Source organism: Danio aesculapii, chromosome 4 (genome assembly GCF_903798145.1).
Source record: "Danio aesculapii chromosome 4, fDanAes4.1, whole genome shotgun sequence".
Classification (NCBI taxonomy): Eukaryota; Metazoa; Chordata; class Actinopteri; order Cypriniformes; family Danionidae; genus Danio; species Danio aesculapii.
In genome coordinates, this window is record NC_079438.1 from 42,052,057 (window position 1) to 42,066,735 (window position 14,679).

Here is a 14,679-nt window from a genome sequence, read left to right on the forward strand (position 1 = left end):
TTTTACTCAATTCATTGTTTAAGCATGTGCAATTGTCAGACAATTTAGTTTTTTTAATTGTCAGACAAATTGAGTTATTTGACAAAATATCTGAATAACAATATACATACAATTTCTTTCTCTGAATTTATAAATTATATTTTCATGAATTTCTCAATTCAGTCGCATGTGGGATCTTTTTGATAAATGAAAACTTTAACATAATATATTTAAATAACAAAGAACATGATTACTCTGATTCTGTGAATTGATTTGTACAAAACTGTTGAATTTAATTGCAGTATTCAAGGCAAGTACAATATAATAACTGTAATTAATTTACATAAAATGTAAAAAATAATCCCCTTATACTTTATATACTCTATATGCTTTTACTCTATACTTTGGCTGAAAGTAACTTAATTACACTAACTAGTTACTTTGTAACTGATTATCATCAACAAATGCTCATGAGTCAGTCTTAACTTAAGAAAATTTTTTTGGGGCATTTCTGTGTGGAGTTTGCATGTTCTCCGTGTGTTTGCATGGGTTTCCTCTGGGTGCTCTAGTTTCCCCCACAGTCCAAAGACATGCGGCATAAGTGAATTGGGTAAGCTAAATTATCTGTAGTGTATGAGTGTGCATGAGAGTGTTTCCTGGTGATGGTTTGCAGCTGGAAGGGCATCCGCTGTGTAAAACATAAAATGTGTATTAAATCTGTGTTTCTCAACCACGTTCCTGGAGGACCATCAGCTCTGCACATTTTCCATGTCTTCTTAACCAAACACACCTGACTCAGAGCATCAGCTCATTAGCAGAGACTGAAAGACCTGTAATGGATGTGCCAGACAAAGGAGACATCCAAAACATGCAGTGTTAATGGTCCTCCAAGAATGTGGTTGAGAAACACTGTTAAGTGAAATAGGAATTATTAGGCATGGAAACTGCCAAGATGGCCCCTAAATAGGGTTATTTAAAGCTTTGTAAGATACGCACAGCTATAGAAAAAATATATATATACTCAGAATCTAGTGTATTATAGTTTTCGAAACAGCCTTATATATAGCATGTCATATCATCAATATGTTGCAGTGACCTTATCATATGTATATATTCAAAACAGCGGTCAAATGTTTTAGATGTTACTGTGTGTGCGCCTGTTGTCTATTTTTTTTTTTAGATGTGCATACTCCCTGTCTCTTATCAGGAATATGTGAGGACACGTGTAGCACAGAGGAGCTTCTGTACAGTGTCGATGTAGAGATGGTGAGACTGACGGACTCTGGCTTGACCCTCAGTGCTCATGTCCTGTCTGAGCATGTGCAGAAATGTGGAGTGGAACTCGCTACCCTCAGCCAGCTCTGGAGAAAAGCTGTCCTCCTGCTCCTTCATCTTCAGGTGCTGGTTTCTCTGGGCACCCAACAGGTAAAGAGACCACGCCTCCTCGGCTATAGGCCCCGCCTCCAACTGTTCGCATGCCTGCAAAGTCAAACAGTTAAAAGTCAGTAATCAACATCCTTAGATATTTAATATTGCTTCAGTTTGTCAATAATGTATGATGTACTTGTAGAACAAGGTGCTCTTGTCGACATTGTGCGTTCCAGCGGCTCCATGAAAAGGCCACAGCTGAGGACATTAAGGCCATCTGTTCATATACAGTGTGCTCTATTAAAGGATCCTTTAAATGAGAAAGGGATTAAAATGTTACGTTTGTGTATAGGCTAGTGAATGATTGAATGGATTCTTAAAGCAATTGTTACCTTTAAGTTGATGCTAACGTATTTGTCGGAATACTCATTCACAAATATATTGATCCCAGCTTTCCTCATGGCCTTCTGCAGTTCTGATGTGCTCATCCACTTCCCTAAAAGATGGTCCAAGTCCTTTGTCTCTTCCATGTGCAGCATACACTGCTTACCCTTAAAAATAAAAAAGCTATCGATCAGTGCTGGTGATTGCACATAGAGGGCATAGCATTCTCTGTAGCCTTGCGTCTGTATTGTCAACAGTCTGGTCTTGAACTGAAGTATACATCAGGTATTTTAGTAAGGAAATGGTTCAATGACAGAATGCTCTTTTATTTCTTGTTTGGATCTACTCGTTTTACATGGCCATGCATGCAAAGATTCCTTCTATTTAGTGATAAGTATGTTTTATAATTTGTAATTTAAACTTGTTAATATAAAAAAAAAACGTTTGGCTGTCAAATCAAACCCCCACAGTGTAATCAACATAAAGAAAACAGGCAATAATATCAAGCAACCCCTGCAGAGTGCAGACTTTCATGACTAATACAGTGAATAACTTTATATATCTGAAGTTAAGGTCACCTTAGCTGTAAAATATGTGCAAATCCCTCTAAAAGCAATAACAACCTGCTAAAAATAAACCAACTATATTAAAATGTCTCTGTATTTGTGGAAACATATTAAATCATGTTTGTAAATTTGATGCAGATGCCAAAAGGGGAGATTTCTTTGATTTAAACTTTAAGAGATTACATGTGACATTACATTTATTGCATACACAGTGGTGGCATTATGGCCTTATAACCAGTCATGTAACTTTTAGCTGAAAATCATAGTTTTGCTTAATGTGTGTGCAAAACAATGTGATAAAATGTAGTAGTACGACTGATTTCACAGCTTCAGTGATTATAATTTTCATAACTTTCATAAAACTCTTGTTTCTGTAGCCACCAAGCTTTATATATGTATTCTATTGATATATGTAATATATGTGTATATGTAATTGATATTATACTCTACAGAGAATAATTATTTGTCATAATATTGTAACAATACCCTAGTCGTTTACATACAATTAAACCGTTTGTTGCCACTTGTGACAGTTTTTTTTTAATTGGGGGGGTTCAAACCTGTTACTGCTTTAGCTCTAAACTAATTCAACATACCTGAAGCAGGTAATTAATCTTTAAACTCACTAGAAATTTTCAAGCCAATGTGTTGGAGCAAAAATATGCAAGACAGTGGCTAACTGTCATTTAACTGGTTAAATGAAAGTATTTACTATAATGCAATGGTCTCAAATTCCTGGAGGGCCGCAGCTCTGCATAGTTTAGCTCCAACCACCTCCAAATCACACCTGCTTAATAGTCCATAGGTGTCTTGAACACCTTGATTAGTTGAATCAGCTGTGTTTGGTTAGGATTGGAGCTGTGGCTCTCCAGGAATCGAGGTTGAGACCTATGCTATAATGTAAAAGACAACAAAGTCTGTTATTAATGTTAAGAATGGACCTTATGAACGGTAAAAATGAATTTAATTAATATTTTATTAATATTTTTATATATACATTGATTATATAATATTAAAGTGCAGCACATATGTGTAGATTTGGACAGCCTCTCTTGCCTTGACTGTGATGCTGACTTCAATTAGAGCTCCAGTGATTGTGAACAGTGCTGAGTCTTGGCCAAGAGGTCTCAGCTCCCATGACTGGAAAGGCATGTTAGCATATGTCTCCTGCAGTAACGTGAAGGCATAGAATGCAGTCATCTGAAAGGAGATTCTGCGGGATTCTGCATAATAAGATGTCTCAGAAATGCAGTCTGTCCGCCAGTGCTGACCTGCAGAAAAACAGGTATAAGAGATATATTGTGATATGAATTAAACAGCAATGTGTTAATTTATTCATATGCGATGTGATGTGAATTGTTCACCAATAGGATCCCAACGTGCCACTTGTGGATCTTCCAGAAACAATATTGAGTGAGGCAGAGCTACAGTGACCCCTACAGGCAATGAGGGTACAGTAGTGCTGTGTTCATCCAGCTTCACTGAGGTAGAGCTCTGGATGCGGGACTGCTCTGTAGGGTAGGGGAAGACCTGGAGACCAGTGTCTAATAACTGATAAAACACGTCAGAAGATTAAGATTTATGTATTTCAGTAATCTATGACGCCTAGGATTCTATCCCAAAATGTACCTTTCTCATTTCACAGCCTTTAACTGTGCGAGACTGGGGCGGCATGTGGAAGAGGTCAAAGTAAAAGACTCCACCCAGAGGTGTGAACTGCTGCAGATCCACTATATGGACATCAGTGTCAGTCACAGGTTCAGCAGGTGATGGGTAGGGGTCATGTTTATCTAGAGACAATTTAATGAAGCAGAAAATAACAATTGACTGCATTATCGTTAGTATATCACTATATAAAGTATAATGTATATTACTAAAGATGCACAACATGAGTTTGAATGAAAATTCAAATTTTTTTAGTATATTGAAATTAAGCTTCTACAATATAAACGGTTTAAAATCAAGTACTGAAATTACTCAAGTTTAAATAAATGTAAGGTGCATATAGATTTAAAAAGCTAAATTAAGACAAGCGTATAAATTGACAAGCTTTAAAACTGAAAAGGAAATTTTTTAAGATAAAATCCTTCCTGAATTGTTATGTTTGTTTGCGGCCTAAAATGATTTAAATCTTATGGCATTATTTGTTTCGCGATTGTTTTTTGTTGTGAAAATGCACAAACATCATGTTTATTTGTTTTATTAAGAGGTTAATTGAATGAAGTTTTATTGTGGTTTTGTTATAACTAAATGCAAAGGTTTCTAAAAGTTTTACTGTTTTTGAGCAATCATAAGTAAAACATCAAATAAAACAATTATATGTTACAATAAATGTCAAATGATATATAAAAATAAGATTTCTCATCAATATTGAATTAAGCATACGGCAAAAAAAATGAAAAGAACACAAACCTCCTTCTAATGTTGTGGTGATTTCCTCCATTTGACTTTCTCCTTCCTCTAACAGCTTGATCGAAGAGCTCTTCCTCCCCTCCTTAGCTGAGATCACACTCACAGCGCTCTGGCACATGGACACACGTTAATAACAACAACAGCAATACAAGCCACTACAAAACATAATGAAAACCTCACTCACCCTCTTCCTGCTCTCAGATCTGACTGAATGGCATTCCTCCTCCACCTGCTTTGAGCTTTCACTCTCATCCCCCTCTCCCTCCACCTTCCCATCATGCACTGCTGCTGCACTCTCAGTAATTTGAGTAAGTATGGCCTCCATCATGGATCTCCTTTTCTGGAGCTGTTCTCGCTCGCTGTAGTGGGACAAGTGGTCATAGCGTGTGTGAAGGATCCGAACTGCGACCTCAATTACAGCCAGCGGCTTCGGCAGCTCAAAACCCAGACCTACTTCCTCGAACTTGTAACCTTTAAACCTGGAAACATGGATAGTCAAGTTTACTTCCTATATCTTATTAATTAGGTCAAATAAAAAAAAAAAGAACATAGATAAACCTTGGATTTTTGTTAAGATTCGCCCACAAACAAAGAGTGATATTGCTGTCTTTGACCACGGTCTGCATATTTCCAGTGTCGATGTCGGAATTAGAATTTGCAAACTGGATGGAGATTAAAACACACATTAATACTGTATCCATGTGTTGAAATAGATGTGAGCTGCACAGACAGATCTCATCAGAACTCCTTACCTTCAGGAGCTCCTCTGTGGCCTGGTTAAGTTTGTAGTGGATGAGATTTTGTAGACTCAGAAGTGTTTCTTGATACTGCTTAGCAGTGCTTGGCTCGGGTCCATCACCCAAGAGAAAGTCCAGTTCCTTCTCCAACTGTCCAAGATAAATAGTTTTAGTTTTTCTCCTTTCGTAGTGTGTGAATTTTAGCATGTCCTTTTTTGTTACTCAGCATCAAACCTCTTCTGTATAATTCCTGGTTCAGACTGCATACTTTTTTTACATGAAGCATCTAACTGTACATGTTTAAAGATCAATCATTGCTCACCATCTGTAACGTGTGACCTTGTAGTTTTAATGTTACCATTTTTATGTACAGTATTGTGGTGGCTTGATAAGCGAATATACTACATAAACTTAATATTATTAACTGCTTGGGATTCCATAGCGGTTACATCATCTACTGCTTTAAATGCTCAGGCTCCTTAAAATCATGTAGGTTTTGATGATTTTGCTTTATTTTTTATATATATATATATATTTTATACAGTTTATCAGCAGGAATAAAGGAGTCTGAATTCAAACGTTACAGCTATCCTAACCTAAAATGACTGCTCTTTATGTGAGATAACAGTTTATTTACATTTGATCATCTACCAGATGAAAATCCATCTCTTAAAGCCCTAGCAAAGAGAGATTTACTTTTAAATGTTTAAGTACTAAATGTTTGATAAGCTGTGATCATACGTCCTCCAGACTTTTATATATTTATATATATAAATATATTTATATATATAAATATATATAAATATATTTATATATATAAATATATTTATATATATATATATATATATATATATATATATATATATATATATATATATATATATATATATATATATATATATATATATATATATATATATATATTTGTGGCCTAAAATGACAAATTTTGTGAAATTTTTCACAAAATGTATGACATTATATGCTTCAGTTGTTGTGTTTTGCTGTGAAGATACACAAAAAACTTCTTTGGACTCCTGGAGGGACTGATAATAATGAATATATTATTATACCAGAATCATTTTAGTCAATAACTGACTTGGAAAGAACAGATCCGGAGTACTGATCTAACCTCAAGAGTCAGAGCACATTCCTCCAAGACCTTTTGGATTTGGTTTTCTGAGTCATCTCTCCACAAACTGATGTAGGTGTTGATTTCAGGCTGCACCGACGGGTCTGGACTGCCATCGCAACGCATATAGCGCTCCCACTATGAAGACCAAAGATCAAATCATCCTTTAATACCCTTCAAGTAGACACTGAGGAATCTGAATAAAGCTATGCAACTTCTCTACCTTTGACTTTTCTCTGCATTCTGCTTCCCTCACAGTGACTGCAAAGTGATTCTCATCTAAAATGTGACGCAGTTCATTCAGCTCGTCCTCTCTGCGCTCTCTGTCCTGGAGACATTGTCAGGGGTCAATCAGTCATCCGATTCAAACTTGTGACACACAATAAATTCAGAAAACTACATGTTTGCTTAAGTTTAAATGAAAGTTCATCAGACCTTTAACTCAAGTATCTGTTGCTTCTCTTGTTCTATTCGCTCCCTCTCAAGTCGCTCATGCTCCTCACGCTCAGCAATGAGACGAGCCTCTTCTACAGGAAAAATAACAGATTTGTCATCAGTCAAAACATTTAATCATATTAATGGCTGATTTTTCTAGCAGGTATACCTTCTTCTCTTTGTCTTTTTTCCTCTTCCTCTCTCTGCAGTCTCTCTTTTTCAGCCTTGCTGATTCCTCCTTTCTTTTTTGCAGACTCAATTCAAAATGGAAAATATTTCTTAAAGTTAATACTTTGTCTTCACTTTTTGTTGGTGTAAATTTTAGTTATAACGTTGTTATTAAAATTCTACAAATGTTGATCTTCTACAAACTTTATTTTACTAAGAACGTTAAAAAGTCCAAACGAACAACTTTATTAAAGTGTAACTTTGCGTTTAAATAGACATCATTAGTGAAACAACATACCTTTCCATCTTTCGGTGGCTGTTACAGAAAAGGTAGAAATATTATGATCACTTTAAAAACATAAATACAATGTAAATAAATAATGTAATTATAATCTATATCATAAATAAATATGCATTGCTAGCATATGGAAATGGATGAAGTCATTTCACACATGTTCATGCATTTTAGTACGTTTAATACCTATATTTTTCTCTAAAACGTTTGGAAACCTGACTTACCATGTTCACAAACTCTCGGGCAACAGGCTGGTGTCCTGTCACTAGGCAACGGCTAACCCAAGATAGTAAACAATCCGCTTTGTAAGCGGAAGTTGGATATTATACAGATATAATGAAGAAATAACAAACAGCCATTAAAGTAAATTCGACGTCCTCGATACAGTCGTCCACTTGAGACTTTTTGTTTTTGTAAAAACTAAATTAATATCTTGATTGTTACGCCATCCTTTTAACACAAGATGGCGCTAAAGTTGAGTTATTTTTGTTTTTGAGGATGTTTTCTGTTGTTATTATTATACTTTATACATGTTTTTATACGTTATTATGCCCGTGTGTTCGTTAGTGATCTGTCACGTGTCTTTATTCATTTAGCAAATTGTTAACTGTGTTCTGTGCAGTGGAATGATGTTGAAATACAGTAAGTTATTTAGTGTTTACTTCCGTTTTATAATAACGTTAGCTGCGTTGCTAATTTTGTTCATGTTTTAAAGCTAACGTAAACATATACATATATAACCCTGATTGCATTTAGTCAAGGTTACTTACAAAAGCATAGTTTATTTTTTCCATGTTGAACACAAACAAATATTTGGGAACTGGTAGACATATTATATACTTAGGAAGTCAAAGAATACTGGTTTACAACACTTCAAAATAACTTCTTTTGTGTTGAACTGAAGAAAAAGCTCAGAAATAATACATTTAGAGAACTTTCGCTTTTATATTAAACTATCCCATTTAGAGTTAAAAGACTCACATTTTATGTATTTGTTAATGTAGTATTCAATTAACAAAATTCTCTTTTTCTTTCCAGTGGCAGCCCAAAATAATCCCATGTTCTGCAACACCTCATCATTGTTCCCTCATCATTCCCTCTACATTTGTGACTAAACCTCTGGGTTGAGGTGATGCTGTTAAGAGTGGCAAAGTCACAAAATCATCTGCTGGTCAAAGGTAATCTGAGCTTCATATGTTTGGGGCGGTCTCTACTGGTCTTGAAGAAGGCTGGCAGAAGCCGCACATCCAGCCTTTTGGGAAGCGGTCCACACACCCAGGCTGTTCTTCCCTGCATTACACTGCACAGGTCTGTCCTTACCATCTGGAGTTTCATCTGTGCGCTTTACACACCACATGTCTATCCAGACACTGAAACAGGAGCGTGACATTGTCATGACAAATGCAGCCACGTGTTACAGTGACAGACAATAACATTATTACATTTATTTGGATCATTGGTGGTGTTTGTAAATATGATGTTGTGTCATCTGTCTCTGTATATGTCTGTCTACCTGTTTTATCTATCTATCTATATATCTATCTGTCTGTCTGTCTGTCTGTCAGTCTGTCTATGGTTTCATTCTATTTGTCTTATTTAAAAGAGATTATGAGAACAGGATATAAGCAGCTCTCTCTTTTAATCAAATTAATTGTCCGATATTATTAAGTAAACTAACAAACATTATTACTTTTTACTCTGTTGCGTTTATGTACTTCGATCGACGGAAACGGCTATATCTCCAGGATGCCAAAAGGGCTTGCAGATATCCAGGTGCTGCACAGGAGTTGTCACACATTCACTGACACACACCATAGCTATAAAAGCCCTACTTTAGGTAAGTTACCGGGGTATTTATAAAGCTAATGCCAAAAAAAAACTTAATATTTACGAAGCACTGTCTTGAATTTAGTTTCTGCTGCACTTTAGCAAATCTAATTCTTGGGTAAAGCAGTCAATGCAAGCTTTTGTTTGCATCACCACTGACTTTTAACTTGTATGGATGACTTTTTCTCATTATTTCTGCTGCTTGGGGTCTTTTCCAATGTAGGGGGTTGCTGACATGATCTAACCCTCTGTTTTTGCTCAGCAGCTGGAGTGATCTGACCTCTCCCCACCTCTTTGATATCACATTCAGCATTTGTGTGTGACCTGGTGGGGGTCATCCGATCGCACCATCTTTCTCAAAGCCGTTGTTTAGAGTGACAGTGCAGGGCTAATGTGGGATTAATGGTTATCTGGAAAGAGACAGTGAGCAGATAGGGCCAGACATTTCCCTTCAACTCTTTCATTATGCTCAGTTCGTAATTACACTAAACCTAATTATTGTCCCAGGCTTTTGTGATCTTCAAAGCCAAGATGTGACAAATAAAGCCGCTTGAGCGCAAGCAATGCAGAGGGGGGGGGAAAAAAACGCTTAATGAACAATAAAATCGACAAAATGCTCCAGAAAAAAAACGAGATTGGAGCCGATGTTAAATCTGTTGACATTTAATTTGCCGGCGAAACGGAAACGCGCTTTACTCTAAAAGACAACATTCGTGCACAAACAAATGTGCCGACTGTGAGGAGAGGAGAAGGATGAAAGATGGGTTTACTAACACGTCTCTTCGTCTCTCTTTCATGTTAATTAGAAATCGCATCCCTTTGTTTCCTTTTGCAGGCACTTATTTATTTTCCTATTCCGTCCATTAGAACAAATTTGCAACATGAGACACAAATAATTGGATTTGTCTTCATGGCTGTCACATACGGGGGATGTTTTGTTTTTGCATTTTTTTATTTCCTGCAGTTAAGTTTGCAGATTTGCCTTTGGATATTTTGTACTTTTGCAGTCGGAGAGAGATGATTGTGAGGTTTGTAGTGACCTCTGAGTGCCCTTATTCTCAGCCTCACATCTTATCATTTCTCACCTTTGTGCTTGTTATCATTTTGGCTTTAAATGAGTAGAATTTAGCTCACCGGTTGCGTAAAGAGAGCATATTTGTATCTGTTAAAGCAGTTTTTCATTTAAATGTGTAATACTGTTTTCATCTTTTTGAAAGAAGTTTTCAAGACTCTTTAAGGTGAAATGCAGTAAAAACAGCCACATTTCAATAAGTTATTAAAATTTTGCACTTTTTATTTAAATATTGCATGCTATAAGACATAATTTATTCTTGTGATAGCAACACTGAATATTCAGCAGACAGGATCTTCAAGAATTCATTGAAGATCCGATATGCAGATTTGGTGCTTAAGAAACATTTCTTACTACAGTATTAACATAACAAGATTGAAACCAGTTCTGCTGCTTAATGTTTTAATGGACGTTTTACATGTTAGGGTTTTAAATGGAAAGCTGAAAGACAGCATTCATTTACTTTTATTTTTGCTGGAGTTCTGTGGCACATCTTAGAAGAGAACGCAATTAGAATTGGTGTGAACAACCCACGTTTGGTCTTGGATCAGGTGTGTTGGTTTACTAACGAGTGCAGGTGATGGAAACTGTGATACCTTTTTTTCCAGGATTACTTGAAGAAGACGATCCACAAAAGCTTTTATTTGTACACTGTAAAACCCAAAAGTAAGGGAACTCAAACCATTTGAGGAAACCGATAGCAGTAAACCGTTTAAGTTCAAATAATAAATCTTAATGAATACTGTGAACTTAATCCATTTAAGTTGAAGTAATGAGGTATTTAATTAACTCATTACCTTCAACACTAGTTCAAAACACAAGTTCAAAACTCTTTTCAAATGAGTAGAACTAAATTTCTGTCAATTTTGAGTTAACTACACTCATTTCATTTGATAAACTTGACTGTTGGGTTTTACAATGTAACAGAAGTATTTACATTTTAAATGCACCTCTTAATCCAGTAAATTTAATGCACACACCTTTTAAGAAAAAATATTAAACACTTAAAAAGATGAATAAATGTACTCACATCTAACCTTTTAAATGTACTACACAAAAGTCAACATTTGAAGTGGATCATCACCTTTTATATAATTTGTCATAAAACTATTGAACAACAACAGGTTTTCAGGATCTTTTGATAAACTTTTTTAATCCAAATGTTGACTTTTATATAATGAATAATCTAAAGTACGATAAGAGTATTTATTTTAGCTATAGCAGTAGTAAAAAAAGCAAACAAATCTTATTTTAAAGTTTTAGTGCACACACATGGTTTAAGAAGTTTAAAATTATGCCATTGTCATGTCAAACTCATACAACTTTTTTTATATTTGCTCATTTTAGACAGAAAAGAACACCTGGGGAAATGTTAAGCTTTTCCTTTCGCGCTTGAGGGAAGGAAGTCAGTCAAACACACTTGGAACGACTTGTGTGTGAGTAAATAATGTCATTTATGATTAAACTCTCTCTTCAGGTTTTGTCGTGCTGTACTTTCCAGCCTAAAGCATCTTGTAGAAAGTGCTCCTGTATGCCGAAGGGGGAGCGAGAGCACACAGGAATGAGGGAGAGCAGTGCTGGGACTGTGGATTGTAATGATATATGAGAGGGTTTGTTGGAGAGCGTCTCTTAGAGTTTAGAAGCTGCAGGGCTGAAGCTGAGCTCCACTCGCTCACACTAACTTCCTGCTCCGCTGTCCTATGAACACACTTTACACACATTCATCATTATAACATGCCCTACTTACTTAAGACATCATTAATTCATTCATGCCTCTCTTCCAAACGCTCGCACACACACACATATAGGATAGCAGGAAGGAAGGGAAGCACACCTCCTCTTACTTAAATTTCCAGAGACAAAGAAGATCTCTGGCAGGCTCGAGGAGAGAACGTGAACTAGAAGTGGTGTGAACAACCCGCTTTTGGACTCGGATCAGGTGTGACTGAGTGACAAAGTGTCGGTGTACTCACCAGCGCAGGTGATGGATTCGGCTGCCAGCTCACTGTGTGAGTGTGAAGCCACTGAAGGCTCTGGAACGGAGTCAAACTCATCAGCATAATAGATCAGATTAAAGCTGCAAACGCTTGACAGCGCCAAGCCAGCGGGCACTCGCCGTCTAAACGTTCCTGTAAATCTCGGCTTAAACAATGTATCATGGAAAGCGTCCAGAAACTTGTGCTTTGTCGCGCTCATTCCTTTCAGGCATTGGACGTCAGATTGTTTGTTGTCTTTATCTTCAGTGGACGCAAAATGTATTTGGACACTTAAGTCACACTTTTAAAAACATGTATGTCAGTGCATAGTATAATTAAATCAAAGAAATATACCATTGAAGTACACTTTGTTTTAAGGTTTCATTTGTTAAGGACGATCTACAGCACTTATTAATCTTAGTTCATGTTCAGTTTAACATCACTGATTAATTTTTTAACATCTGTTAATATTAATGTAATGTGAATATTGATGTTTCTAACCTTAACAAAGGTTACTAATTGCTGCAAAATATATATTTCTCATTAATCTTAGTTAATTAATCATCTAATGTTAAAAAATGAGAGTGCTATCACAATTTCTAAGATTCTAAGTTTTATTAGCATTCCAATTATGTTTAGATTTTTTAACTGTGAGTGTTTAAAATCTGCATTTTATGGTGTTTTTTAAACATTATGGGAACATACATTTTTTGAGCATTCTCTGAGCATTCTGTATCAAGTAGTAACATTCAAAACTAATAATTACATAATTAAATAAAAAAACTACATAAACATTTATTTCCCACTACTAGGTTGAAGCTGGAAGGGCATCCGCTGCATAAAACATATGTCGGAATAATTGGCAGTTCATTCCGCTGTGGCGACCCCTGATAAATAAGCTGATTGAAAATTAATAAATGAATGGATAAACATCCAACTAAAATGTTTCTAGTTGCTAGATTTTAATCTGTTAGTACTCCTTTTCTTTTTTTGTCTTTCAGATTCACCTTGGTTTTATGTTTTATCATTTAATGTAAAGTCATTCAAGCATTTTAGTTATTTAAAATGTCCAAATACTTTTCGGAGAGTCTTTTATCCAGATATTGTACGTATATCTATGTTGCTTGTCTATTGCTCAGTATTTATGCCAAGGTCTCTAAAAAGCTCTATTTTTCTTTGTGAAGGTGCAACGATGATAAGCTTTGACTTGATGCCCCTTTGTTCTCATCCTCTCCAGTCGATGACCTCTGTTCTACTTTAAAGAGTTTGGGCAAATATGAAATGGACCCTTCGTTGGCGGTGCTCCGAAAGGCTGGTCTCTGTAGTGTGGGGGTCTGGATCTGGAACTTTGGGGCCTCACTGAGTCCAGGCTAGTTTGGCTTTATCTCCCTCAGTGCTGCAGCTGTCTACTGACTGACCTGGTAACTGCCCAAACAACCTCTCTGTCTCTACTGTGTGCCTCATACACACTCAAATCCATATTCTTGTCTCACACCACTGGTTATAGAGAAAACAATTATTTAGCTTGTAAGTTTTAGTAAATATACAATTATATATTTTTTCAGATCTAAAATCACAAATAACAGAAACAGAGGAGATTAATTCACAATACAACATATTGTAGTTCAAGTAGAGATTTAGATTTTTGCTTTCTCTTGTCATTTTGGTTAAAAATGTATATTTATTTTAGTGTTTTAGCTTATGCTGTTGTATATATTATATTAAGTGCTCCTAGAACAGTTTTTAATGATTTTGCTTCTGGTTCACTTTTTTTCTGTTCTATAAACATATTTTAGAGAATGTGAAGGGGTAAATAAACTTCAACCAACAATTTTGACAATAAATATAAAATTATTTTGCTGAAAGGTTTGCGAACACAGACATTTAAAAGATTTAATACATTCAAACCACATACCATTGAAGTCAGAATTATCTTTTAATATTTTTTCATTTTTAAATATTTCCCTAATGATGTTTTACAGAGCAAGGAAATTTTCACAGAATGTCTGATAATATTTTTCCTTTAGAAAAAGTCTTAATTGTTTTATTTCGGCTAGAATAAAAGCAGTTTTTAATGTTTTATGAACCATTTTAAGGTCAAAATTATTAGCCCCTTTGTGCTATTTTTTTCCGACTGTCTACCGAACAAACCATCGTTATACAATAACTTGCCTAATTACCCTAACCTGCCTAGTTAACTTAATTAACCTAGTTAAGCATTTAAATCTCACTTTAAGCTGTATAGAAGTCTCTTGAAAAATTTCTAGTAAAATATTTTTTACTGTCATCATGCCTAAAATAAATCAGTTATTAAAAATGAGTTATTAAAAC

General features: G+C 35.6%; 1 protein-coding gene across 1 annotated transcript; it reads right to left on the reverse strand.

Moving 5' to 3' along the window:
• Nucleotides 1-1,070: 1,070 nt before the first annotated feature.
• dnai7 (dynein axonemal intermediate chain 7) lies at nt 1,071-12,568 on the reverse strand. The gene is made up of 16 exons (XM_056456367.1): nt 12,346-12,568; nt 11,867-11,955; nt 7,477-7,494; nt 7,180-7,264; nt 7,011-7,102; nt 6,799-6,903; nt 6,576-6,713; nt 5,462-5,596; nt 5,268-5,371; nt 4,894-5,188; nt 3,927-4,124; nt 3,662-3,848; nt 3,342-3,568; nt 1,740-1,898; nt 1,544-1,657; nt 1,071-1,458 (listed from the first exon to the last, which is right to left on the reverse strand). The coding sequence occupies exons 1-16, from the start codon at nt 12,566-12,568 to the stop codon at nt 1,183-1,185; spliced, it is 2,445 nt and encodes an 814-aa protein (XP_056312342.1). The 3' UTR covers nt 1,071-1,182.
• Between the last annotated feature and the right edge of the window lie 2,111 nt (nt 12,569-14,679).